A 26,098-nucleotide genomic window follows, 5' to 3' on the forward strand; every position below is an offset into this window, starting at 1 on the left:
TGCATGTATAAATTAATCAGAATTTTCAGTGTTTGGCTAATGAATCGAATCGGTCAGCGTCCTGAATAGGATCCTCCGTTTGGGGCGACATCTTTGTCATCATTAAAATTTATACTCATTTTCATAGTGAAAGTCTAAACATACTAATTTGAAATAATCGAAATGATAGTTATTACAACTACTTTGAATTAATCAAATTAAATTTTGTTGCTGTAAGAAGAATGAAATAATTGAAAGCATAGTTATTAAAACTACTTTGAATTGACCAAATTGAATTTTGTTGTTGTATGAAGAAGTTAGTTGTAAATTTGTTTGAAATTTTTTTCTATTTAAAACTTCAATGAGAGAGATGCATCAGAAACAATTTACCCGGATAAGTATTGAGCTTTTGCAACAAGATTTATACAACTAACGTTCTAGAGTCTAGAGGCTTTGATTGAGAGTACATATATCGCAGAAGGTTCATTTCAACACATGTTGAGCTAACGATTTTCTTGTAGATTTAAAATTTGTTTTATAACAGTACCAAAATTATGCAAGGTCAACGCAAAATCCTCATTCGACTTAATTTTACAAACCTTTTAAGACCCATTAGTCGTAAAACCTAGATCTCATCGTATTGCAAACACAACAAATTACCTGAAATACCATTTTAAATTTATGACAAGTGCCTCTATTTTTTACCTTTAAATTTACTTTTTGATTTTTCTTTTCTTGTATTTTCTCTACGTTCAGCTTTACTCAAATATCTAAATTTCTTTTTTGGCTTTTTATTATCTTTTGAAGGTTTAGAAACTCCACATAATACAGCATAATTTTTAGCTCTTTTTATAGATTTTTCCAAGATTGCATCTGAGTTGGATAAATTAACGTTGTTAGATTTGGCTTTTTCTTCTAGTGATGATGTGGTGCCGTTTTGGAGTGGATGATCTATTGATTCTATTGTTACTGTTGTTTCGTCTCCAAATTCATTTGATATTTGGTCATTTTGTTCGTAGATTTCTTTGTGGTGTAGTATTCCCTTTAATGGTATTGTTGAGTTATTTGATTCTTCTTTGTCTTCTTCTTCTTGATCCCCATTTTCTTCGCCACCTTCTTCCTCGTTAAATCCACTCCACTCTTCTTCATCTTCTCCTGCATTTAAAAATCCATTGACTTCATCATCATCATCACCTTTCAAATCACCATTTATCATTGCAATTTCTTTAGCTTTTTCTTTAAAATCTTTTAATTGACTTTCTAAATTTTGTTTTCTTTCATCTCTCATTTGTTTTCTTTCTTCTATTTTAGCTAGTCTCTCTTGTTCTTTATTATATTCTTGAGCTTTCTTTTGTCTTTGTAATTTTCTTTTGTGGAAACCTGTAAGATATTCTTGTCTTGATTCTTTATCAAATACAACTTCATTGACTGCATGTTTTTTACTTTGTTTTTGAGCATAGTTTTTACCACCTGTTAATATTTCTCTATTATGTCTAACCATCTTTATAATTACTTATTGTAATTATGAATATTTAGTTTATTGGTTGTATGTTACTTGTAATGTGATGAGTTAAAAATAATATGTTCCAGATATCTCACAAAAAATTACAATTTTTATAATCAATATATTAGATGGACCAACTTTATTAATCAATCTTTAGTAAAGAGTTTATATTAAGAGAAGTGACTGCAACTGATCAATAACGTTAAGCTACAATCACATTAATAAATCAAAAGTTAACAAAGTTATACATATAATTTCAACATGGAAAACCTAGACAACATAAAACTATTTCTAAAATCATTAGACAATGCAACAACTCAATACGAATCATCACTAACTCCCCTTTTATCAAAATCAATAGACGAACAACTAGCTTTAATTACATCCCCAAAAGACAAAATCAATTTCTTAAACAACTATCAATACATATTAATATCAACAATATTCACATACTTAAAAGTAATAGGAGTAGATACAGATCAACAGCCAATCAAAAAAGAATTAAATAGAATCAAAAGTTATATGATGAGGTTACAACAGTTGAATCAAACACAAGATATCAAAAAAGACGACACCACAACAACAACAAAAGAATTTTTGAAACAAACTCTAGGTGTTAAGAATGGGAATGAAAATACAGTTGATAAAGTAGGTCCTGCTATTAGTACTCAAAGTTTCCAAGGTAAACATACTAAATTTGAAGAGTCAAAAGAAAGTGATAGTGATGAAGAAGATATTAAGGGTCAAAGTAGTACTAAAAGATCTATTCCGTCACCTAAAAAGAAACCAGCAAAAGGTAAAGTCACAAAACCTACACCAAAAACAAATATAAAGAAAGGAAATTTGAATAAAAGTCAGAGGAAGTAAGTAGATGATAGAGCATAATACAGAGAACTTTTTCTTAAAAAAATGTAGGAACTAAAAAATTATCTATTATTCCTTAATTATTTATAATTCCTCTAAATAGTATCTAAAAATATTCATTAAAAATATACTCATGTTTCAAATTTTCCTCAACACAATAATAAATTTCCATTAATAATTTAGGAAATTTATCATTGAAAAATTTGTAGAATCCAGAAGGTAATGGTGACATCTTTTGTTGTAGACTTGTAGGCATATCATTGTAATGATGATATTTATTTCTCATAGCTCGTAACAAATCCATTAACTTTGATGATTGATATTTTCTATATTTACCTAAATTGTCTAAGAATTCTTCATCATCTAATTGTGAATGCCAATCACCAGCGAAAACTTTTGATGAATGGGTTTCTAATTTGATTAGCAATGGTGATGGTGGATCTCTTTTCTCTATTTCAAATCTATCACTTACTTTTAACAAGAATTCCAATCTTTTGTAATTTGTCCAAAATAAAGGATGTTTTAAAATTTGACTTGTGTTTGGTCTTTTTCCAGGGTTGGCACTAATTAATTTAGAAATTAAATCTATACTTTCATACTGATCATGTGGACAAAACTTCAAAAGTGGTGATAAATCATACTCTCCCTTAATGATGTTTCCCTCTCTCAAGTATCTATCACCAAATGGATGTAACCCATTAGTTAATATATAATAATATACACAACCCAATGAAAAAATATCAATTGCTTTAGTTAACCTTTTTCCTGTTGAAGTTAATGATGTATTTGATGAATTTGTAGTACCATTACCATTTGAATGTACAGATGATATTGAATCTGGTGAAATTTCTAGTAAATCATGATTTAATAATAATTCAGGAGCTCTCCAACCAGAAGTACCAGATGCTGCATGTTGAGTAGTTGCTCGAAATGATGATTGATCATTATCTAATTTTTTACACAATCCAAAATCCGAAATTAATAATCTCACATTGTTTTCAAATGTAAAGACTTCTTCAGAATCATTTTTCTCTTGGTCTTGAAGTTGTTGACTTATTAAATTCTTCTTTATAGTTTGAACATTTTTTTTAATATTTGCAACCAAAATATTTTGAGGTTTAATATCTCTATGAACAATTTTCAAAGAATGTAAATAATGTAACCCACTTGCCAATTGATACAAAATTTCATTTCTCTTTGGTATACATAAATCTGAAACTTTTTGAGGTTTTTCGATAATATCTTCCAAAGTACACAAACAAAGTTCTAATGCAATATACAAAAATCTTTCACTTTCAGAAGTTTGTGAACAAAAATATCTAATAACATTTGGGTGATCATCTGATTCTTGCAATAACCGAACTTCATGATTTGCAACATCATAAAAATCTAATAACATTCTTTTAACTGCTACTGGTCTATTTTCAAATGTTCCTTCAAATACAACGGTACCATGTGATCCATAACCTAAAACTTTATCTGATATTATTAAATTATTCTCAATTTGTAATTTTGTTTTAGATTTCGGTGGTAATGGTAAACTTTGGATAAGACTTCTGGTCGTAATGATTTCTTCATCATCATTGCCGTTAATCTTCACAATTTCTTCAATAGATTCTGTTTCGTTGTCTTCTGTGGTTTTGTTTTTATTGATATGTTTGCCTCCTCGTTTACCACCACGAGATCCTCTTTTCCTTTTCTTTTTGGTGGTTGGCTCATCTTCTTTTGAAATTTCATCCTCAGGAGGTTTAGTGGCGTTTTCTTTATCTTGGTCAACTTCTTGTTCTTCTTGTTCTTGTTCTGATTCTGGTTCCGTTTCAAATTCTGGTTCTACAATTTTAACTTTCTTTTTTGCTAATTGCGGCTCTTTTGGTTTGTCATCACTTTCATTAACGTCATTAATTGGTTCTTTTTCATTGATTACATTCTTCTCCAAATCGTCTTCAATATCCTTTGGTTTTTCCACTGTATTTTTTTCATCAACATCTTTATGATTTTCAATAACAATTTCTTTTAAACTTTTGTTCCCTATATTATATTCACCAAATAATTTTTTTACGTATTTATTTTTTCTGCCGAAGGTGATAAATAATAATAAAATTATAAGTAAGACACCAATATCTTCTAAAATTCTTTTCACAATTGCATTTGTTCCCGAATTTTCAGATTTGCCATCATTAATTATTGATGGCTTATAATTGTCTACGATATCTTTTGATACAGGGTCTACCATTAAAATATCAGAACCAATAGTTGAGACTTTAGCAGGAAATTTAATACCATCTATAATATTAGGAATATCATTATTATAACTCTGTTGTTTGTCCAGCTGCTGTTGCAGTAACAGATTATGATCATTATTTCCTTCTCTTCCATCACCTATTCTCTTGATGTCTTTTACTGATGAGAATCTTGAAATTGGTTGATACGATGTGTCACTTGATAATTCAAATACTCTATGTATACCGGAAAGTAGTTGTTCATTTTGTTCTTTGGAATTTGATGCTAGTTGGTAATTTTCTATAAAATTAATTGATGATGGGTCGTTTATACCCGAATAATAATTATTCAAGATCATTTGATATTTTGAGATTGGTGCACTTTTGATTAATGTGGGGTAGTTTTTGAATGACATAGCAATCCATTGATCCAAGCTTGATGTTTTATTTATGAATATTAAATCATTATTGGCAATTTCATTAGTTTGTAAATCATTTAAAACTTTTAAAGGATGTGGTAATAATATATACTCATTATTATTTAATTTGTCATTATAAAAAATATCAAATATATTCACCGCCAAAGCTGGTAATTTACTTATCCAAATTGGAGTTCCAATATTTTTATTTATTGCTAATAATGATCTATCATGAAACGGTGTGAAATAAATATTATCTAAAGATTGTTGATTTTGCATTATCAAGTCATTATCTATATTATTTGGAACCCATTGACTATATGTAACGTTCCACATTACATTGCTATTGGTTTTGGAGTGTATAGTTAATTCATAAGTTGTTTTTCCTATCATTATTGTGTCATCGTCATTCAGTTGTTGTTGTTTATGTCTTTGATTTGGTGGTAATTTACTTTTGGGGATAGGACATTCTTCTTGAATACCAAAAGATGATTTAATCTCTCCTGTATGAACATTTAAATTATATAATGAAGTTTTTCTTGTACCTGTATAAATTTTATCATCACCGCTTAACGAAAAAGGTGATTCCATTACTAAATTTTTTATACTTGTTGGTAATTTATTTAATCCAAAATTTGGTGTAAAATAATATAATGTACCATCTTCATATGGTTCAACGAACCATAAAATATTTGATTGTTGTGTATTTGGGTTTGAAGTATTGTTTGTATATACTTGAACTAATGGTTCATCCATTGGTAAAGTCCAAATTAAAGTACCTGTACTTCTTTCAACTCCATGTAAATTTCCATTAATATCACTAACTAATAGTAAGTCTTGTAGATCACAATCATCTATTGAACGAAATTCTAAAGGTAGTAGAGAGCTAGCTCTTGTTTGTTGATGTGCTTGATGAGGTTGTTGATGTGGATTATATTGTGGGCTTGATGTGGTTGTTGAATATTGAGGAGGCGTATTTCCTTGATTATATGGTTGTATTAATTCATTTTGTTTATTATTTTTTAGTCGTGGTGAAGCAATTGTAAATGTGAATAGTAGTATTGATATTAATGAAGTTATTATTGGTATAATATACATGTTGTATAGTAAATAAATTTATGAGTATATATATCTATTGGTAATTTATATTATTCTATTTGGTCCTGTATAATTATATATTAAATGAATTGACAATGAAGTGAAAAATCAAAATGATTTATGAAAATAATTAAGACGAAAAAATCACCAGGATCTTTTATTGATTTATCTATTGTATCAATGCTTTAGATTAAACGACTTATTACTTAATGTTGATGTATTATAATCAAAATTTTTTGGTTGTATTTAATAAGTTATAAATATTATTATTATAAGGATTTTCTAAAAAAATTTTTCTTTCTTTTTTTCTCTCTATATATTTTGATTATGATCATATTAATACTAATTATGAAATTGAGAGAAGGTAAGTATAGAGCATGATCAAATGGACGAATGTAGACTGATCAGATAGGCGATAGTAGTTTAAAGTGGTTTTAATCAGCTTTGTAGAATTCAATAGCGTATAGCTTTGAGGCTGAAGAAGCTCGGTTAAATCAAACATATACCTAGAAATAGAGAATTATTATATAGAGAAAAATAGATTAGCATATTATATAATCAACCTTAGGAGACAAGTGAATAGGTTTTTACTTTGAACCAAAATTATGTTATACATGAACTAAACAAAAACTATTAAAGCGAACGAAAATCGAATGAAAGATAAATTAAACCTAGCCTAAGCACCTAATGTAATAAATGAATGTATTTGAATTGAAAATTCCAACTTCTTTCTTTTTGACCTGCAAAAACCAACTGTCTCAGTCCTTGGACTAAATCAATGACCTAATCAGCACCATTTTAAATTTTAAATTTGACTGTTCAGTTACTTACCAAAATTTTTGAAGCTGTAGTAAGATCATATTGACCAGTAATTTTAATAACATCATCAATTTTAGCAATTTCAGCATCTTTAACAGCATCAAATAAGGAGTACAAATCATCTTCCATAAAACATGGTTCATTATCCTCATATTCATCGTCCATTTTGAAATCAAAGTCCAAAGCCCTTTTAATTAAATGCGATGATTTTGAATATATTGAAATATTATCAGATTTTAATATATTTGTGGCTGTTGGTTTTAATTGGAGACTATGATTACTTGATTCGTCAATTGATGATTCTGAATCTAACTCTTGACTCTCTCTTTCAAATGTACTTCTCGAATCATTATATGAAGAAACTGGTGATGCCGGTTCTGATGATGTAGTAATTGGTTCTATTGTCGGTGTTTCTATTTTGGAATTTGGGATGATTGATTGTTGAGATTGTGATGATTTTGAGCTGGTAGCTGTTGGTTGAGCTTTAATAACTGCTGTAGTACTATTATCTTGTTTTTGCTTTTTGAGCACTTTTCTTGTTTTATCAAATCTTGAAAAAGTAGCTTGAATACTTGGAGAAAGTAAATTCTCACTTGATGTTAATGACGATGATAATTTAAAACGTTCAAATAATCTTGCTGGTGATCTTTTAGGTACGCTATCATCTAATTTTTCCAAATCTCTAGTTATTGAAAGTGGGGGAGGTTTTCTTTTTAAACTTGTGGATGTTCTTGATGACGTAACATTTGATGAATTTATACTTGTTGTACTTAAATTTGATTTAAACATGAAACCAACCATTTTTTTTGTTGAATCTATAGCGTCAAAATATTGATTAAATTCGATGGACTTCTTTTTTGTTAATTTTGATTGATTCGAAATTGAAAGATTTGAATTGTTTTTGCTTTTAATATTATAAATATCTGAGTAAATTAAATAATCTTGTTGAACTTCAACCTCTAGTAAATTTAATTGAGACATAATTTTGAATATATATAGATATGGTGGGGAATTTCTTTTTGTTTTTTATGATATATTTATTTGTATGTTGTTGTGTAAATTCTTTTGCAGTTAATTAAAAATTTAGATGATTAAAACTTACCTTAAAAATAAATTTAACAATAAAAATATAATAAATTATTATATTTCGATTTTTTGATTGTTGGAAATATGATATATTAATGTGAAGTAGTCAATTAATGTATGTCAAATAGTAATAATAATACTATTGCCTGTTGTTAATTGCAACTAACTGCTTTTGAAAGTAACGATTTATAATAATTAATTATTTTTCTGAAATTTTGAAAAGTTTAAATCACCCCCCTCAATTTGAAACAAATCAAATACTGTTTTTAACAATAGTGAATAAATATTTTTATTATATTAAAACTTTAAAGTAAAATCTTACGCTTTCCAACCCACTTGAATCAAATGCACAACTTCAAATCAATTGAAAAAGAATGAAACTGTAATTATTAAAAACTTTGTTTTGTAGTTAAGTTTATTTTAATTTTAAAGTTAATTACCAAATTAAGGAAAATTTATTAAGTATATATAGAGAAAGAAATACAATGAAAAAAGGGGATAAAAAGACGAGGATACTGGCTAAAGGATTAACAATCAATTATCTTTACATCATGGAAAAAATGTTTTTTTCAATTTGAATTGTTTATAAAATTTTAGTAAAATCTACTTTTTCTGCCTTTTTCCAAGAGTTATTTTTTTTTTGATGTATGGCTGGTTAATTATTTTTTTTAGTTATTGAAATTAAATTTAAACCAAAAAATTATTATTATTTGATGTACAACTTAACAATTTAAATTTTGTATCAACTACGTAATCAAGAACTATCATTCATAGCAATTGATATAGCTAAATATCAAGTGGAATGGTTGAATATTTCAATTAAACTCATGATTATATTAACTTTATTTATTATATCTGATGTATTTAATCTTATCTCCATAATATTATTATCAATAATTATTTTAATTTAATCCAAGAGATACGAAGTCTTTAAATTATGGTACAAAAAGAAAATATACGAGATGTTATAATAAATTTATTGTACCAAAATTGGAATAGTAATTGAAATCTATTATATAAATTTTTCGATAAACTATTCTCAAACATATTGAAAACCCAAATATAGTTGTCAACACCTAATTTACTCTTTCCACAAATATACAACAACTGATCAATCTCTATAACTGGTAAATGAAAAAAAAGTTCATAGTTACAAGATCTGGCTACAACAGAAATTAAGATAACGCAATCTTTTGAATTTATAATATTATCACAATAGAAATTTTAGTTACAAAATTAATTTTTTTGACATTATCATACTTTTTTTCCCATACAAGAATTGATATTTTCTTTTCTATCCTTTTCTCCCTGCAATAAAAATAATTTGAAACAATTTTTTTACATTGTTCAAACAATAAAAAGAGTGATATTTCAGGTACATATAATTGACTATAAAAGTAGGCTAAAACGTTTCTTTACATAAAAAAAGAAATTAATGACAATTTCTAGCTCATTTTTCCAAAGCTCTTTCATACTAAAATATGAATAGTTTAACAACGGGAGGGCACTTTTAATGAGGCATATCATACTCAAGGCAAGAATATTTTATTTGCTTTATTTTTCTCACAAAAAATCGAAATTTTTTCCATATTTGCAATCACGACATATCCACAGAACGAACTCTAAAATGAAATTTCGTAATTAAAGTTTATGACACTTTAGCCTAATCTTCATTTAATAAATCAAAAGCAAGTCAATGAATTGTAAACTTTAACTTTTCTCTTCATATCATAATTTTGAATTATTCTGAAACTTCAAATGAACAATAAAAAGTTGAAACAAGTAAATCATTAGGTGGACCCGCCAAAACTAATTACTAAGAACAACTTAACTTAACGTAACTTAACGTAATAATGCATCAATAATCATCATTCATTTTATTCATTAACTCGCCTCTGACCTTGTGTTTAATATTATTTATGCAATATTTAAGTCTAAGTCATTGAGACAAATTATAATAAATTATTTTTTAACTCGTAAATAAGAGGTCCTTACCAGTCCAATATAGGAAAAAATTGAAATTACACACAATAAGAGAGTTGATAAAAAATGAATAAGATGAGAGAAAAGTTTTTCAAATAAATGCAAGAACAAGAGCAATGACTTACAAGGCAAAACCTTAATTTAGTTTGATTCATTAAATTTTTTTTCCAACAAAATTGGGTATTATACATTTACGTTCAACAAAAAAATCTATATTTCACCTTCTTATTTTTTTGCCTTTTTAGTTGGTGGTCTATCATCAGCTTCTCCGCCTTCTTCATCTCCACTTGAATCTTGTGCATCACTATCAAATTCTTCAGCGACGTCGGAATCGGAATCCGATTTGAAATCAACATCTTCATCTTCATCCTCATCTCCCGCACTTCCCATATCAACATCTGCATCATCATCATCCATATCAGCTTCTTGTTCTAATGCTTTTGCTAATCTTTGTTTAGCAATTTTTTCTTCATTTTTAACTCTTATATTCTTTTCTTTGCAGAATCTTTCAATATTTTCTTGTTCCTCTCTATCTATACTACCAAAAATATGTTTTTGTGATGAATTGACTATGTTAACTTCTAAATCAAAAGTTCTCGAAGCTGATACACCTCCTCCTGTTCTTGACATAGTTATATTACTTATTTCACTATACGGAATGTATAATGTTGGTTTGGTTACAAACAAAAAGCATCTTTCTAATGGGAATAAATAACCTTCAGACGCTTTTACAGAACATGGTATACCTGGTTGTAAAAACCTTGATTGGAATGAACCAGGAGTTATTAATCTTTTTTCAGTTAAACCACGAAGACAATGAGCCATTACAATATGAGTTGGTGCATCATAAGTCTTTTTCAATCTATTTTTATATTTTGATTCAAATTCTTCGTCACTTAAATTTAATTCTAGTTCAGTTTCTTCATCTCTCACAAATTGTAATACTAAAAATGGATATCTTGTTTGACCTTGTCTTAATGGTGGATCTATTTGTATAATCATTAAATGATGTACTTCATCAGGTTTTGGTAATGAAAATATACGTTCAATTTGTTGATATTGAATTTTATAATCATAAGTTTTACCTCTTAGTCTTAATGAATTAGAATACATATCAATATCATAACGACCTCTTGGAGTTAAAAATAATGCATCACTGAATGAAACAATAGCTTCACCTGCAATTTGCCCAATATCTGCTTTCTCTTTTAATTGTTCGTAAAATGCTTGAGCAGCATTTTGTTCAGATTCAAGATTTGTTTCAACAATTTCTTCATCTTCACCATCTTCATTTTTAATTATTTTAGTTTCGAAATCCATTGTTGTACCAGGTACATAAAACCTCATTTCAACAACCTCATCACCAATTTTATCTTGATCAAGGTTAAATTCAACTGCAACTTCATTTCTACCAGTTAAATTTGAATTTGAAATTGAATCATAAGGTAATTCAAATGATGGTTTATTATTTATATTAAAAATTAATTCATTTCTTGCTAAATCAGTCTTACCCCAATTCCAACCTCTTAATGAATGTTCTTTATGTTCTAAATTTATATGAAAATTTCGTGTTAATTCTTGTTTTAGTTGTGCAAAATCATCTACATGAAAACCATCCAACATTATGACTCCCTTGTTTTTGGTTTGTATCCTTAATTCATAACCTTTTGAACCTCTTGACCAAGTTGCCACTAAGATTTCTTCTCTTGGTAATAGGAATGGTTGTTGATTTGATGTTGAACCATTAGTAGCTGAATTATTACTTGCTTTCCAACCAAGACCAGAGTCAGCTATACGCATACGACCACTAGCTCTTGATTGATTCAAGTAAATTCTTTCAAAATCAGTATTAACCATGATGGATAAAGCCTTGTTGATTAAGTTGTATGACGAAACAAGCTATCTAATGATTCAGTTTTTCATTCTGATATACTAAAACGCGTCCTACAAATTTTACACTACTAAGATAAGATCTTGCTACCAAATTATTCAATAATATGATAATACGGTGTAGACCCATTTCTTTGATCAAAGTTTGCGCGAGCTAGCACCGTCTCGGACCCAACCAAAGAGCGATTTTATCTCAAATCTTGCAATTCCATTCATCAATGATGAACAACTCTATCAAGCCCAAAAGAAGATGTTCTAGATCGCATTTCTGAACTAGTTGTTTTTTTTAAGATAGCTTTGAGGGACATTTCTTCAAGTGTACCAAAGGTATTTTGCACATTCTGCTGCACAAACGAGTAATTAGTTTTAGCTCTTCAAAATTCAAAGTAAAAGGAAGATCCAATAATTTCATTACCGCAGCAATAATCAAATTCTGACTTTGATTGTTTTCAACTGCAGAGAGTGTTCACCAAAACTCATAATTTGCCAAACCATCTGCTTTACATTTCAGATAAAGAGTTGAGTTATATAGGATTAACCGAATTTTGGCAAAATTGATTGATCATGTATCAACTCAAATTAACTCAAATACTAGGCTTTATGATTCATTCATGAAGATCTACGTTCTAATTAGAAGAAGTAAGTGAAAGTGACAATAATTCTAGTTTTTTATTTGAAACCAATTCAAGTTTATCAATTTCTGCACAAACGGTAAAGCTATAAAATGGCTATTAATTAAAGAAGTTTCTCAAATGTGTCTTGAATTTTGATAATCCGTGCCTTTCAAAAACAACCTCACTCGTTTCATTATAGTTGTTGTATTTAAATAAAGCCATCTTATTCAGATATAGCACCAATGTTAGAGTAAATATAGCACGACAAAAATATTCTGAATTCAGGGGTATACAATAGCCGTATTTTGTTTTCAACTTATCTGCAATTAGGTCCTGGAACTCTTCTTTATAAGAGGAAGCAATCAACTGCCTATTTTTACTCTTCATACTCAATTTTATTATTTTTGAGCTGCTAAATAAATCAACATATAATTCTTTTAGTACTTTTAGATCAAATGAATCAATTATCGTATTTCCAGTAAATGGTAGATCCGCAAAACATAAATCATAAGCCAACACAAATTGATAAGCATATGAAATCATATTGTTATTATTAAGTTTTAGTTTCCAAGTGTCTTTTATTAACTTGTCTACCTTTCTACATAAACCTTGAGCTGATTTCTCCAACAAGTTGTAATGACTTACTAATGTTTCATTGATCAAACCCAGTGACTTACATGCTAAAAATATTCCTCTGTGTAACGTCGGTAATACTGGACCAATAATTCGATTCATTATCTGGCAATCTGAGTTCTCTTCTTCATCTGTTATATTCATCAAATCTTTTGTATAGGGAACTATTGAAGTTTGATATGATGGAGGTACAGAAACAAACTCAGTTGAGTCATTAAATAAGCTATCACAGTATGATGAAAATTTTGTCATTAATAAGATTGTTGTCAAAAACAACCTGATTTAATAAAAAGTTTCAATATATATAGATCTACAATTGGCATATCAAAATCTTGAATATTGGGTGCAAAATAGTGCGAGATTATAAAAAGTAGAATCTTGTTGCAAGATTCGAGCAGATTACGAAATTCTTTGTGGAAACTGCTTTTTTTAGTTAATACTAAATTATTAGGCAGAAAATTTAGCTGTTTCACCCGATGGTAGATGTTTAGCAGAATAGAGTTCTTTGTTTTATAATGCTTACTTCATGGCCAGACCATTCTTTTATTATTGAATTTGTGAAACACATTATGATTCATTTTTTAACATACGATTACGTAATCCACTTATTCAAAAAAGAAACAAAAATCATATTGAAAAATTTATTTTTATTCTAAATATTTTAGTCAAACAATTACATTTCTTCACAACAACTTAAAACAAATACTAAATAGAGTATCAAATATGGTTAAAAAGGCAGGAGTGTTAGGAGCAACTGGCTCAGTGGGTCAAAGATTTATACTATTATTATCAAAACATCCAGATTTTAAAATTCATGCTTTAGGAGCTTCATCAAGATCAGCAGGTAAGACATACAAGAATGCAGTAAATTGGAAACAAACAGATATTTTACCAGAATCAGTTCATGATACAGAAGTTCAAGAATGTAAACCAGAAGGCAATTTCAAAGATTGTGATGTTGTATTTTCAGGTTTAGATTCAGATGTTGCAGGTGAAGTTGAAAAAGCATTTGTTGACGCTGGTTTAGCTGTTATATCCAATGCTAAAAATTATAGAAGAGAAAAAGATGTTCCATTAGTTGTACCAATTGTCAATCCTGAACATATAGATATTGTGGAGAATAAAGTTAATAAAGCTAAAAAAGAAGGGAAAAAGACTGGGTACCTTATTTGTATATCCAATTGTTCAACAGCTGGTCTAGTAGCTCCATTAAAACCTTTAGTTGATAAATTCGGCCCTATTGATGCATTAACTGCTACTACTTTACAAGCTATTTCTGGTGCTGGGTTTTCACCAGGTGTTTCAGGTATGGATATATTAGATAATATTGTTCCATATATTAGTGGAGAGGAAGATAAATTGGAATGGGAAACTAAAAAAATTTTGGGTTTATTAAATAAAGAAGGTACTGAAGTTGTAAATATACCAGAAGATGACATGAAAGTAAGTGCTCAATGTAATAGAGTACCTGTTATTGATGGACATACTGAATGTATATCATTAAGATTTAAAAATAGACCAGCACCATCAGTTGATGAAGTTAAAAAAGTTTTGTCTGATTATGTTTGTGAAGCTTCAAAATTAGGTTGTCATTCGGCTCCAAAACAAACTATACATGTTTTAGAACAACAAGATAGACCACAACCAAGATTAGATAGAGAAAGAGACAATGGTTATGGAGTATCAGTTGGTAGAATTAGAGAAGATTCTCTATTAGATTTCAAAATGGTTGTTTTATCTCATAACACAATTATCGGTGCTGCTGGTTCAGGAATATTAATTGCGGAAATCTTAAACGCAAAAGGTTTAATTTAAGTAGAAATGTGTATAGAATTAAGATCATATTAAGTAAGTTAGTCAAAATCAATTTGTCACTTCTGATTCTTCCAAGTTCGGAGTTTTTTGTAAGTTTTAAACTATTTCACAAAGACAAAACTGAAATTTATCCGTTAATTGCTAAATCTCTAAAAAGATTTGAGAAGAAGTAATTACTAAAGCAACTATTTCCATGTTTATATAAAGATGGGATGAAATAACTGAATAACGTTTTGATTTATTTCATGGCCAAATAAAAATAATAGATCGATATGTCTTTACCAACAGAAGCTACTGAAGTTATATTTGAAAGAGTTCCAGAAGGTGATGGAGAAATCAAAACTGATGTCTCAAAACCTGATTCAACATTTGCTTTAAAAACTACTAAATTGAATACTGAATTAAAAGATGGTCAACTTTTAATTAAAACTTTATATTTATCAAATGATCCAACTCAAAGAACCTGGTTAAGAAAACAAGGTAATAATGCAAGAAGTTATATTCCACCAGTTTATGAGGGTAATGTAATGGAATCATTAGGTTTAGGTGAAGTTTTAGAATCAAAATCTGAAAAATATTCTAAAGGTGATATTGTAAGTGGACGTATCAATTGGGCTGATTATGCTATATTACCAGACGTTAAAATTTTTAATAAAATTGATACAAAACAAGGTTTACCATTACCTTATTATTTATCAGTTTTAGGTATGACTTCATTAACTGCATTTTTTGGATTGACTGAAGCTGGTCAATTACATAAGTATTTAAAAGAGAAACCTGAAGATGGTAAAGGTCCAATTGTTTGTGTTTCAGCAGCTTCTGGAGCTGTTGGATCAACCGTTGTTCAAATTGCTAAACATTTACTCGGAGCATCAAAAGTTATTGGATTAGCAGGATCAGATGAAAAATGTAAATGGGTTGAAAAAATCGGTGCAGATTTATGCGTTAATTATAAAAACTCGGATTATCAATCTAAAATTAAAGACTTTTTAGGTGATTCTTATGTCGATGTTTATTTTGATAATGTCGGTGGATCAATTTTATCATTTTTATTATCAAACATGAAAAAGTTTGGTAGAGTTGCAGCATGTGGTTCGATTTCAGGATACAGTGATCCAAAATTAGCCTATGTGACTACTTGGTTCGAGATTGTCGCTCAATGTATTACAGTTGAAGGTTTCTTGGTTTCAAACTATAAAGACAAATTTCCCGAAGCCATAAAAGTTTTAGGTGATGCTATTAAAGATAAGAAAATAGATGTTGATGATTCAATTCATATAGAAGAATTAAAAGGTAACTCACCAGATGAAAGATTATCAGAAATCCCAAAAATTTGGAATCTATTATTTAGTGGTGATAAACCACATGGTAAATTATTAATTAAAGTAGCTTAGATTATAGTTTTTACAGTAGTTGTATAGATAAACTTGCTTTTTGTTTTAACTCATTTAAATATACTGTAGTCATGAAACTACCTCTACCTATTAGAGGTATGTTTTGTCATTTTTCAATTCTTGATTTTGCAACTCGTGCATACATTAAAATTTGTAAACAAAAAAATAAGTTCTAAATTAAAAGTAAACAATTTATTTTTTACAACCAAATTTAAATCAATCATAATTTATACAACTAATATCAACCACTTAGTTATCTGATTAGAATTATTAGGGAAGGATTTGCAATTAATTGGAAAACATGACCATATAATAATATGCTGAAGCTGTTTCACCAATTTACAAATATAGATGAATTAGGTAATATTACGATTCCTCTTCTGAATAAATCAAATTCAATATCACAACAAGGGAGTTTGCCATATAATACAATTCCTGATGAGAAGAAATCTTTTGATGAGAAAAAGTCTTTACTACTTAGGTTCCAGGAGAACGATGAAATTGATGGAGATTTTGAAGAATTATCATTTTCAAGATTTTCGAATTCTGGATCAGTAGTTTTACTTAAAGAAAGTGATGGTAATGAATCCCCATTTGTTAAAAAATTTAATGATAAATTAATTATAAAACCAGACTCAATAGGAAGTCAACGGAAAAATTTAGGTTCACAAGATGACAGCAGTGATAAGGAAAATTTCATATTTCAACCACCAGAAACTGAAAATTATAAAAAAGATCATCCTGGTATTTTTAAACCTTTTAGAATTTTTGGTGAACAATCTCAATCAACTCCAAAACATAAGAAGAGCGACTCTCATCAAATCTCATTAACACCAGCTCAAAAAATTGTATCTAAATTTCATGAAATAAAGAGAAATGGGATAGCTGGTTTTGAATTTACTTCTCCAATTGGTAATGGTGCATTTGCAAGTGTTTATAAAGCAACTAATCTTGTTACTGGTCAAATTGTAGCCGTGAAACAAATAAGAGTTGAAAAAGATCAAGATGTTGAGACTCTAACGCGTGAAATTGATCTTTTAAAAATTTTAAAACATCCAAATATTGTTAAATATCATGGATTTGTAAGAGACACAAATTCATTAAATATTATATTAGAGTATTGTGCAAAAGGTTCCTTACGACAATTGTATAAAAAACTAAAATCTGGATTTCCAGAATCACAAGTTATAGATTATGTTAGAGAAATTTTGAAAGGTTTGACTTATTTACATGAACAAGGTGTGGTACATAGAGATGTAAAAGCTGCAAATGTTTTAATTACAGATGATAACCAAGTTAAATTAGCAGATTTTGGAGTTGCGTCAAAGGTCAATACTCAACATCATACAGCAGTTGGCACTCCAAATTGGATGGCTCCTGAAACCATTTTAGGAGGTGAACCTTCATGTACAGCATCCGATATTTGGTCTTTAGGTGCAACAACAATTGAACTACTTACAATGAATCCCCCTTATCATGAATATAATGCAATGGCTGCACTTCATGCAATTGGAACAGATGATCATCCACCTTTGCCTAAAAATATATCGTCCTTAGCAAGAGATTTTTTGTTAGAATGTTTCCAAAAAGACGCAAATTTACGTATAAATGCAAATTTGTTACTCAAGCATCAATGGTTGAATCAAAACTCAGAAACAAAGAATAAAAGAAGTATGCAAAAATTATCTCAATTGAAATTTGATTTGCTAAATTCTGATGAACTTAGTTTCGGAGACTTAAGTACAAGTTCACGTCGTCCAAATATTGAATTAAAAACTAATTTATCCAAAAATGACTTACTAAACAAGTTTCAGGAAGGTGATGAAAATAATTCTTTAATTTTTACAAGTCCAGATTTCGACAAATTTTTAATTACAAATGATGAACAACAAAACGATGAAACTGAAGAAAAAGATCCATTTTTAGATATCGAAATTGAAAATTTTGATACTAATGAGTTAGAAATCCAAGTGAAAATGGAATATTTGGTTGTGAAGTTAAGTCGTAAATTAGAACATATCCACCAAGAAGGTTTTGAAAATGTTGAACCTTTGATTAAAATCACTGGAAGAATGCTTCATCTAATTAAAAAATATCCATTTCTGCATGATACTTTTATTCGTGATCATGGTACACTTTGTTTGATTGAACTTTTGGAATCTTATAATGAAATACCTAAACAAAATCAATTGTGGTATCATACTTTAGCAATACTTAATAATATATTTGAAAAAAACGTTGGTCAATTAGAAAACTTTTGTTTTTTAGGTGGCATACCAATAATTGCGCAGTTTAGAAATTCAACATATGATATGAGAGTTAGATTAGAAGTTGCAAAATTTATTAATTGTTTAAATATCTCAAATAATGCATTATCAATGTTTGTTTCATGTGGTGGTTTACGGGTTGTCTCAAAACTTCTTGAAGAAGATTTTGATAATAGTGCTACGTTTCCGTTAGTAGCAGTTGAAACAATTCATAATATTTTGAGTAGAGATGTTAGCAGATCAAAATCAGATTTATGCCGAATCTTGTCCAAACATGGTGTTTTATTTTGGTTTGTTGTTTTACTAAGAAGATTACTGAAGAAATCCACTAATGAAGGAAATGTGCCTGTAAAAACTATAAACGATTCAGTTGCAAAAATTGTTGATGTTGTAAAATATTTCGGTCAAGCAGAAACAAAAGTTAGAATATCAATCTCAAGTGTCGATTTATTTAAGTTGTTGATTAAAATTTATGATAATTTAATATTTACCCAGAAGTTAACCATTTTGAAATTTATCAAATCCATGTCATGCATAAATGAAGTTTTGAAATATCTTTACAAAGCCGATATATTAGAGTTTTTAATGAAACTTTTAGAGCAGTACACTCCATCCAATCATCAGTACAAAGAAGTAATCAATGTCATATCACCAATCATATACAATTGTCTTTCATTAAATTATACAAAAGAAGCAGAATTTGTTAACTTGGGTGCTGTTCCATTCCTAAAGAATCTTTCAATTATAAATTTACCATTTCGTCAGTTCATCTTACCAATAATGTGTGAATTAGTATATTGTGACAGAACTGTTCGAGCTAAACTAAAAAAATATGATATTGTTGGTTTGTATTATAATTTATTATTAGATCCGTATTGGCAATCAAATGCTTTGGAATCTTTACTTCATTGGTATCAATTAAGCCCAAAAACTATTAAATTAGATAGTCCTTTAGCTGATAGTTGTTTAGCTTCAGGGTTCCTTTTACCAAAAGTTTCAAATTTTGAATCAGTTTTGGATGTATATTTACAATTAATTACAATTAACAAGAGCCTAGTCAGAACAATGCTGCAGGTCAGTATTGTTCAAAATTTATTAACCAAATTAAAAAATCACAACCTGAATTCAGTTGTTCAATTATCCCTTTTAAAGATCTTAAAATTTATTTTGGGTTATGTTGTCAATGATGACTTCAATGATAAAACGGAAGAAAAAATCGAGATTATTGAACTAGTCAAACAATCACTAAACAGCTTAAAATTACGTCAAACCTCTTCAGTATTGATCGATGAAGTTGCTAATGATATTTTAAAATTAATTGAATAGGTTTCATCTATGTATATAGCTTATTTTAATAAATCTAGAATAGAAATATTATTATTTATCCGCTGCTTAATAAATTCACACAAAAAAAATTATTATGTGGAGAAATATTCAACTCTAGATCATTAAACAACCAACAAATGCAACCAATATCATATCCTTCATCAAGAGTTTCACAGTTAGATGCTAATATACTAGACTCAGAGTTATTTTCACTACTAAAAGATCAGCTTTCCTCAATATTCCAGCTACACGAAAATAGTAATAATTCATTTGTTAGTAAATTTTCATTTAGTAAACATCCAGAAACTTATTCATTGCTTTTAAATTTATTAATATTTAAATTGACTGTATGGAAATCAGGATCTTCTTATGGAGATGCATTACAAAATTTAAAATTGACGAACTCGAAAACTGGTAAAGTTATTGGTTTCAATAAAAAGACTTTATTACTTGCGTTCTTAGTTGGAACTTATTTATATAAGAAGATAGAAACGAAACTATATCAGATAGATGAAACAGATCAGAACAACGACAATGAATCCATTTTCAGTAAAATCAAAAACAAAATTATTAATAATAGAACTGAAATATTGACAAAATGTGATAATTCATTAAAAATAATAAATTTGATCAATTTTACAATTTTCTTAGTGAACGGTAAATATTCGTCAGTAGTTCATAGAGTACTAGGAATTACAGAAACTCCAGTTATATCAGACTTATTAAAATTCAACGGAAGCAACGTAAATTACGAATTTCAAAACAGACAATTAGTTTGGAACGTAATGACTGAATTCTTGGTATTTTTATTACCATTATTACAACTTAAAAAAATCCAAAAATTCACAACAAAAATGATCTCAAAATCAACAAATCCAAACCTGAAAGATTCCACAAACTCGGTAGTAGTTGATTCAAAATTAATTACACCTTTTACAAATTTACCAGTACTGGAATGTGCAATATGTCATTATAATATTCAACAAGCTTCACAATCTGGTGGAAGAGTTTTCACAACTGCTGGACCAGTGACTAATCCATGTATTACAAATTGTCAACATGTATATTGTTATGTTTGTATTGCAACTCAATTTAATATTAAAAAAATTAGTGGTGAAGATGTTTTGTGTTTAAGGTGTAATAGTAAATTGGAATGGTTTCAAGAATTTGAGGCTGATGAGAAAGCAATTGATGAAGATGCTATTACTATAAAGGTTGAGGAGGATGACGATGAAGATGATGAAGAGGAAGAATTAGACGAAAAAATAGAGAAGGTTAACGAAAGTGAAACAGAAAGTGAAGAAGTAGAAAATTTTCAACCACTAGAAAAAGTATCGACTACCAAGTTGGAGAGACATTTGAGTCGTAGATCTTCAATCTTTGATGAAGATTATCAGGTAGAGGAAAGTGAGGACGAATTTAGCGATGAAGAAGAAATGGATGCTGATGAAGCGATGCTATAAGTAGTCTATTACTATATAAATTCTAACAAAAGTTTTGAACCTTTGTCGTCGGTTGATAAATTTTTCTTTTGTTTTTTTAATTGATCTTTCAATGTTTTAGCTTTCTTGGAGTTTGCTAATTGTAAAACTTCTAAAGCACTAACTAAGACAAAAGCTGGTTGACCACTTATCCAATCATTCAATTTAATATTATCTATAATTTCATCAACTACTTTTTCTGCAAATTCAACTCCTGTACCTGGCACCACCTCAGCATTTTCAATTTCAATTACCTTTTTGGTATCGTTGTCAAATTTATATTTATTACCTTGAATTAATGATTTTACTGATCTTGAAACAAATGGTGTCTTATTTAATAAGTGGAAATCTTCTAATACATCTCCCTTAATGGTTTTATCGAATATTTTCTGTATCAATTGTGGTCTGTATGTATTGTTGACTTTTTCATTAGTAGTTGGTGTGTTGATTAGTTCAGTGATTGATTGAAGTGCCATGTTTTTAGTCAATAAATTATCAAACTCTTCAGTAGAAAGTAATGCTTTATATATTGGTTCAATTGATTTTTCAAGTAATTCTTGTCTTTTAGTTTCTTTTTTAGATGTTTTAGCATAAGCTAAAGCTTGGTACTTCAACAAAGCCTTTTTAACATTTGGTGAAAAATACCTTCCATCTAAACCTTTTAATATATACAAAATAGGTCTTCTTGCAAATTTATCTTCTATTAATTCTGGTAATAATTCTGGTGTAAACATTTCACTTCCAAATGATTTGTAAGTTAACACTGTATCATCCACTGCCAAAAATAATGTAATTAAAACAACGTTACCGTATTCATTTTTAATTAATTCATTTTTATGTGTTTTTAAACTCTTGACAATACCTTTTCTTTCTTTTGCATTGGCTAAAGCTATTAAGTTACAAGCAATTTCTGAACCTTCTTGTGTATGAACTAATTCTGCAAATTGTTCACTTAGTAAATCAATAAAATCTCTTATCGCAGAATCATTTACTTCTAAATCGTCCACCAATACAGTAACATATTCTTTCATTGCTGCATGTAATATTTGGAAACCTGTTGATCCTTTTTCTACTGATGCCTTTATAGTACCAAATAAATTTTGCATAATCAATTGTTTCTTCTCACTTGATTCATGTATGACATCAAGTACTGTTTTATCTTTACCAGAATCTTTGAAAACTGCATATTCACTACCCCAGAACTCCCTAATCATTTGTTGTTTTTGTTCAGCAGTTGAATATAATACAAATAAATCTTCAACAACATAAGCGCCTTCTCTATGTCTCATCAATTTACGTAATTTACCATGTAGTTCATTAACTATTATTGCTCTTGATTCTTTTGATCCGTAATGTAATATTTTAATCAATAAGTATTTACCATAAGCTGAAGTAGCCAATTGATAAAATGAACCTTTCAAGGAATTTACAATTTTGTCTCTTCTTTCTTTACTTGAGTACTTGATCAAAGTTTGTACGACTCTTGATGCATCATGTTTTAAAACTAAATCATTAATAACATCATGTGATAAATCCCATATTTCATCACATAACTTATCACGTTGCTGTTTTGATGGTGTTGGTTTAGTAACTCTCAATTTTTCCCATAATTTTTTAATGTCTTGAACTTGAGCTCCAGATTTTCTTTGTAATTTTCTCTCACTTAATAATTTTCTTTGTTCAGTATGTTGTTCTTTCGAAGATTTTTTATTTGGATCTACTGGTTTTTCTGAATCTTCTTCAACAAAGACTTCGTCATCTTCATCATCGTCTGGGATTTCTTGATTCTCCTTTACTGCATCATCTTCTACATCTAAATCATCCAATTCATCTAGTTCGTCTTCTTCTGATTCCTGATCTAATTCGTCTTCTTCTTCACTTATGGATAAGTCATCTTCACTACTATTTTCCTCTATCTCTTCTTCTATTATAGGTTCTTCTTCTGATGGTGGAGATGGAAGATTTTTCTTCTTGTTATTATATTTAGCTTTTTTTAAGCTCTTTTGCTCTGCATCTTGAACATTTCCATTTGGACGTTTAACACCTTTCGTTTTATTACCCATTTTCAGTAACTGAGTGTATTAATTTAGTAGATGTTTTCAAAAATAATAGTAAGATCAAATAATGAAAATCTACTCATCTCTTAATAAAATTATAAATCTAAAACATGAAAGTAGTACAAAAATAAAGGAACCAATGCAGCTACCAATTGACGTCGTAAATTTCCCATCAACTAAAATAGATTAAGGATACTCCGCTAAGAAGTGATAGTTTAATTACAATTCACAACATAATACATAATCATCTATCAAATGTTTAGAGGTACAGTGAGAAAGGTGATACCGCTAGTGGCTTTTGGTATAGGATTTGCCACTTTTCCTAAAAGTTTAAGAAAAGATCATATAGATATTCGTAAATTAACCAACATCAATCAATCAGTAATAGAACAAATAGAATCAACAAAAGAATATCAATCACTAGTAAACAATCCAGAATTACGACATTATACTTCAAGTAAATCATTTCCACAACAACATCACAATAACTATGTAAACACTGGTTTATTATTTGGACCTGATTTAATGGAAATTGATCCAATAGTATTCATAAATGAAAAAACAGGAGAACTAACGAGTTTCTATCATTTAGGTGATAAATTGATAAGTCAAGATGGTCAAATTCATAATGGTATTATATCAACTATATTAGATGAAGGTCTATGTTCAGCTGGTTTTCCTTTATTGCCTTCAAAAAAGGGAGTGACTGCAAGTTTATCAATTGATTTCAAAAATCAAGCTCCTCCTCAAAGTACTGTTGTTTTACATGCAAAAGTTAAAGAAGCTAAAGGTAGAAAAGTTGTAATTGGTGGTTATTTAGAAACCTTACCTTTAAAACCCAATGAGAAACCTTTATTGATTGCTGAATCAAGTTGTATATTGGTTGAACCAAAATGGTTTAAATATTTTTGGTGGTTACAAATATAGATAATGTGGAGGAGTTAACTCCATATGATCAATATTAATGAATGAACGAAATGATCCCCTATTTTTTATTTTCTAAAAATACAAATTTTCAGATGAAACTCTCCCTTAAGGAGTCGATTGTAGTTGTACAATTGTATTTATGATTGCTCTTGTACTTTTAATAACTCACTAAACCTTAATTGGTGACAGATGATTATTAAAGTGTAAATCTAAGGTATGACGATTTAATGTTTACAATTTTTGTATTTTGAGCCAATTTAATACACGTAATACTTTTTCTAAAACATTTACTCCACATTTTGCACCTTTAATCTCGAAATAAAATTGGTCCTAGAATTTCCAAAGGTACTGAGATTTTAAGAAACGTATCATTCAATTCTGAAAAGAACAGGTCATAGATATAAAGATAAAGCTATGCAGCAGGTGTTGTTTGGTCTCAATCTGAACACAATAGTAAAATTTTTGGTCTTTTGTTTAAGATTTACTTTAATTTGAATCTAAATTTCCAAATTTAATAAGCCAAGTGTTATAATAAATTTTCCAATATTGCTATTTTACATATAAATTTTTAAAACATACTTGTCAAATATTATATTTTTAACTTTTTGTTTTATTTATAAATTTTAATACATCTTACATATTATTACTTTATATTGTAATTAAAGAAAGAGAGCAATCTAATTACGCATAGTTGCTTCATAATTTATTTGCAACCAAATTTGGTAATTATTCAACAAATATACCTACACTAATTTAACAGGATTGTATAACTTCTACATTTCCACAATTTATTATAACTTTTGTAAAGGATTATCCCTTAATTAGCAAATTAATATTTCCGAATTTTGGAATATATAAAGATCGAAATATTCCAAATTTATTACTAATTTCTTTTTAATTTTTTTGACAAAACAATCAACAACAACAAATTATCAATATGTCATCAGAAGGTAGACAATCAGTAGGAGACAAAATTTCAGACGCTGTTAAACCAGATAGTCAAAAAAGCACCCCAGAAGAATTCGGTGACAAAATTAAATCAAACGCTGATTCAGCTGCCGGTAAATTACAACCAGAAGAAGATAAAGGATTTGTTCAAAAAGCTAGTGATGCCGTCTTTGGTTCAAAATAAGCTGCTGTAATGTAATTGCTTTTATAAGTTAGTCATTTGGAGTTTCAGCTAATTTTTATTTTAGGTTATATAACATATTACACCTGGCTCGCCAGCTGTTTTAATGATTAATAAAAAATTTTTATCTTGAAAAGAGAAGTGTAGATTCTGCTTTGTACATTGTAAGTGCTCTCTCTAACCCTTTTAATCTAGATCACAAGGGCTTACTGTGCATTCTTTAAATTGAAAAATTTGTTAGACAATTTCGCAAAATCCTTTAAGTCCAAATTTAAAGTAGGAAATGTTCAGTAAGCATTTAGCGCAATTTGGTTTTGATCAGGTAGCCCGATTCGTAGCTTTGGGGCCATACTAGGTCAATTGTGGCAAGTGCTTAAAAATTTATTCGTTTGGTAGCTACTTGCGACAGCTACTAAGTTATGTTTTCAAAAAATTTATGTTTCTTCGACACTTCAATCTTCTGAGAATAAATCACCATAGTAAGAAACCATTATACGAAATTCCCAGCAAGCTAGGGAATTTGCAATAAAAAAGGAAATTTAGGATTTCATAGTTGTCCATTACGTAATTGTTATCAGTTACTTAATATTGACA

At 28.7% G+C, this 26,098-nt stretch overlaps 13 protein-coding genes across 13 annotated transcripts; 7 read left to right on the forward strand and 6 right to left on the reverse strand. All coding sequences in view use genetic code 12, as the record gives it.

The window, feature by feature from the left end:
- Positions 1-673: 673 nt before the first annotated feature.
- On the reverse strand, positions 674-1,480 carry KGF54_004474 (uncharacterized protein; the record flags this gene model as incomplete). Its single annotated transcript, XM_051765176.1, has 1 exon — positions 674-1,480. One exon carries the CDS (start codon positions 1,478-1,480, stop codon positions 674-676), a length of 807 nt encoding a protein of 268 aa, XP_051618516.1.
- A 264-nt stretch (positions 1,481-1,744) lies between these two features.
- KGF54_004475 (uncharacterized protein) lies at positions 1,745-2,350 on the forward strand (the record flags this gene model as incomplete). Its single annotated transcript, XM_051765177.1, has 1 exon — positions 1,745-2,350. The coding sequence occupies one exon, from the start codon at positions 1,745-1,747 to the stop codon at positions 2,348-2,350; it is 606 nt and encodes a 201-aa protein (XP_051618517.1).
- Positions 2,351-2,453: 103 nt separating this feature from the next.
- Positions 2,454-6,083, reverse strand: IRE1 (bifunctional endoribonuclease/protein kinase; the record flags this gene model as incomplete). The annotated part of the gene is made up of 1 exon (XM_051765178.1): positions 2,454-6,083. The coding sequence occupies one exon, from the start codon at positions 6,081-6,083 to the stop codon at positions 2,454-2,456; it is 3,630 nt and encodes a 1,209-aa protein (XP_051618518.1).
- An 819-nt stretch (positions 6,084-6,902) lies between these two features.
- Positions 6,903-7,883, reverse strand: KGF54_004477 (uncharacterized protein; the record flags this gene model as incomplete). Its single annotated transcript, XM_051765179.1, has 1 exon — positions 6,903-7,883. One exon carries the CDS (start codon positions 7,881-7,883, stop codon positions 6,903-6,905), a length of 981 nt encoding a protein of 326 aa, XP_051618519.1.
- A 2,313-nt stretch (positions 7,884-10,196) lies between these two features.
- On the reverse strand, positions 10,197-11,828 carry POB3 (FACT complex subunit; the record flags this gene model as incomplete). The annotated part of the gene is made up of 1 exon (XM_051765180.1): positions 10,197-11,828. The coding sequence occupies one exon, from the start codon at positions 11,826-11,828 to the stop codon at positions 10,197-10,199; it is 1,632 nt and encodes a 543-aa protein (XP_051618520.1).
- A 764-nt stretch (positions 11,829-12,592) lies between these two features.
- Positions 12,593-13,360, reverse strand: KGF54_004479 (uncharacterized protein; the record flags this gene model as incomplete). Its single annotated transcript, XM_051765181.1, has 1 exon — positions 12,593-13,360. One exon carries the CDS (start codon positions 13,358-13,360, stop codon positions 12,593-12,595), a length of 768 nt encoding a protein of 255 aa, XP_051618521.1.
- Positions 13,361-13,831: 471 nt separating this feature from the next.
- On the forward strand, positions 13,832-14,923 carry HOM2 (aspartate-semialdehyde dehydrogenase; the record flags this gene model as incomplete). Its single annotated transcript, XM_051765183.1, has 1 exon — positions 13,832-14,923. The coding sequence occupies one exon, from the start codon at positions 13,832-13,834 to the stop codon at positions 14,921-14,923; it is 1,092 nt and encodes a 363-aa protein (XP_051618522.1).
- A 272-nt stretch (positions 14,924-15,195) lies between these two features.
- Positions 15,196-16,317, forward strand: KGF54_004481 (uncharacterized protein; the record flags this gene model as incomplete). The annotated part of the gene is made up of 1 exon (XM_051765184.1): positions 15,196-16,317. The coding sequence occupies one exon, from the start codon at positions 15,196-15,198 to the stop codon at positions 16,315-16,317; it is 1,122 nt and encodes a 373-aa protein (XP_051618523.1).
- A 71-nt stretch (positions 16,318-16,388) lies between these two features.
- On the forward strand, positions 16,389-19,910 carry CDC15 (serine/threonine protein kinase; the record flags this gene model as incomplete). Its single annotated transcript, XM_051765185.1, has 2 exons — positions 16,389-16,413; positions 16,669-19,910. The coding sequence occupies 2 exons, from the start codon at positions 16,389-16,391 to the stop codon at positions 19,908-19,910; spliced, it is 3,267 nt and encodes a 1,088-aa protein (XP_051618524.1).
- Positions 19,911-20,047: 137 nt separating this feature from the next.
- Positions 20,048-21,373, forward strand: PEX2 (ubiquitin-protein ligase peroxin 2; the record flags this gene model as incomplete). Its single annotated transcript, XM_051765186.1, has 1 exon — positions 20,048-21,373. One exon carries the CDS (start codon positions 20,048-20,050, stop codon positions 21,371-21,373), a length of 1,326 nt encoding a protein of 441 aa, XP_051618525.1.
- Positions 21,374-21,384: 11 nt separating this feature from the next.
- Positions 21,385-23,454, reverse strand: KGF54_004484 (uncharacterized protein; the record flags this gene model as incomplete). The annotated part of the gene is made up of 1 exon (XM_051765187.1): positions 21,385-23,454. The coding sequence occupies one exon, from the start codon at positions 23,452-23,454 to the stop codon at positions 21,385-21,387; it is 2,070 nt and encodes a 689-aa protein (XP_051618526.1).
- Positions 23,455-23,703: 249 nt separating this feature from the next.
- KGF54_004485 (uncharacterized protein) lies at positions 23,704-24,375 on the forward strand (the record flags this gene model as incomplete). Its single annotated transcript, XM_051765188.1, has 1 exon — positions 23,704-24,375. One exon carries the CDS (start codon positions 23,704-23,706, stop codon positions 24,373-24,375), a length of 672 nt encoding a protein of 223 aa, XP_051618527.1.
- Positions 24,376-25,312: 937 nt separating this feature from the next.
- Positions 25,313-25,618, forward strand: WH11 (Wh11p; the record flags this gene model as incomplete). Its single annotated transcript, XM_051765189.1, has 2 exons — positions 25,313-25,496; positions 25,572-25,618. The coding sequence occupies 2 exons, from the start codon at positions 25,313-25,315 to the stop codon at positions 25,616-25,618; spliced, it is 231 nt and encodes a 76-aa protein (XP_051618528.1).
- Between the last annotated feature and the right edge of the window lie 480 nt (positions 25,619-26,098).

The sequence above is a fragment of the Candida jiufengensis genome (assembly GCF_024610255.1).
Source record: "Candida jiufengensis strain CBS 10846 chromosome Unknown scaffold1, whole genome shotgun sequence".
NCBI classification, from domain to species: domain Eukaryota; kingdom Fungi; phylum Ascomycota; class Pichiomycetes; order Serinales; family Debaryomycetaceae; genus Lodderomyces; species Lodderomyces jiufengensis.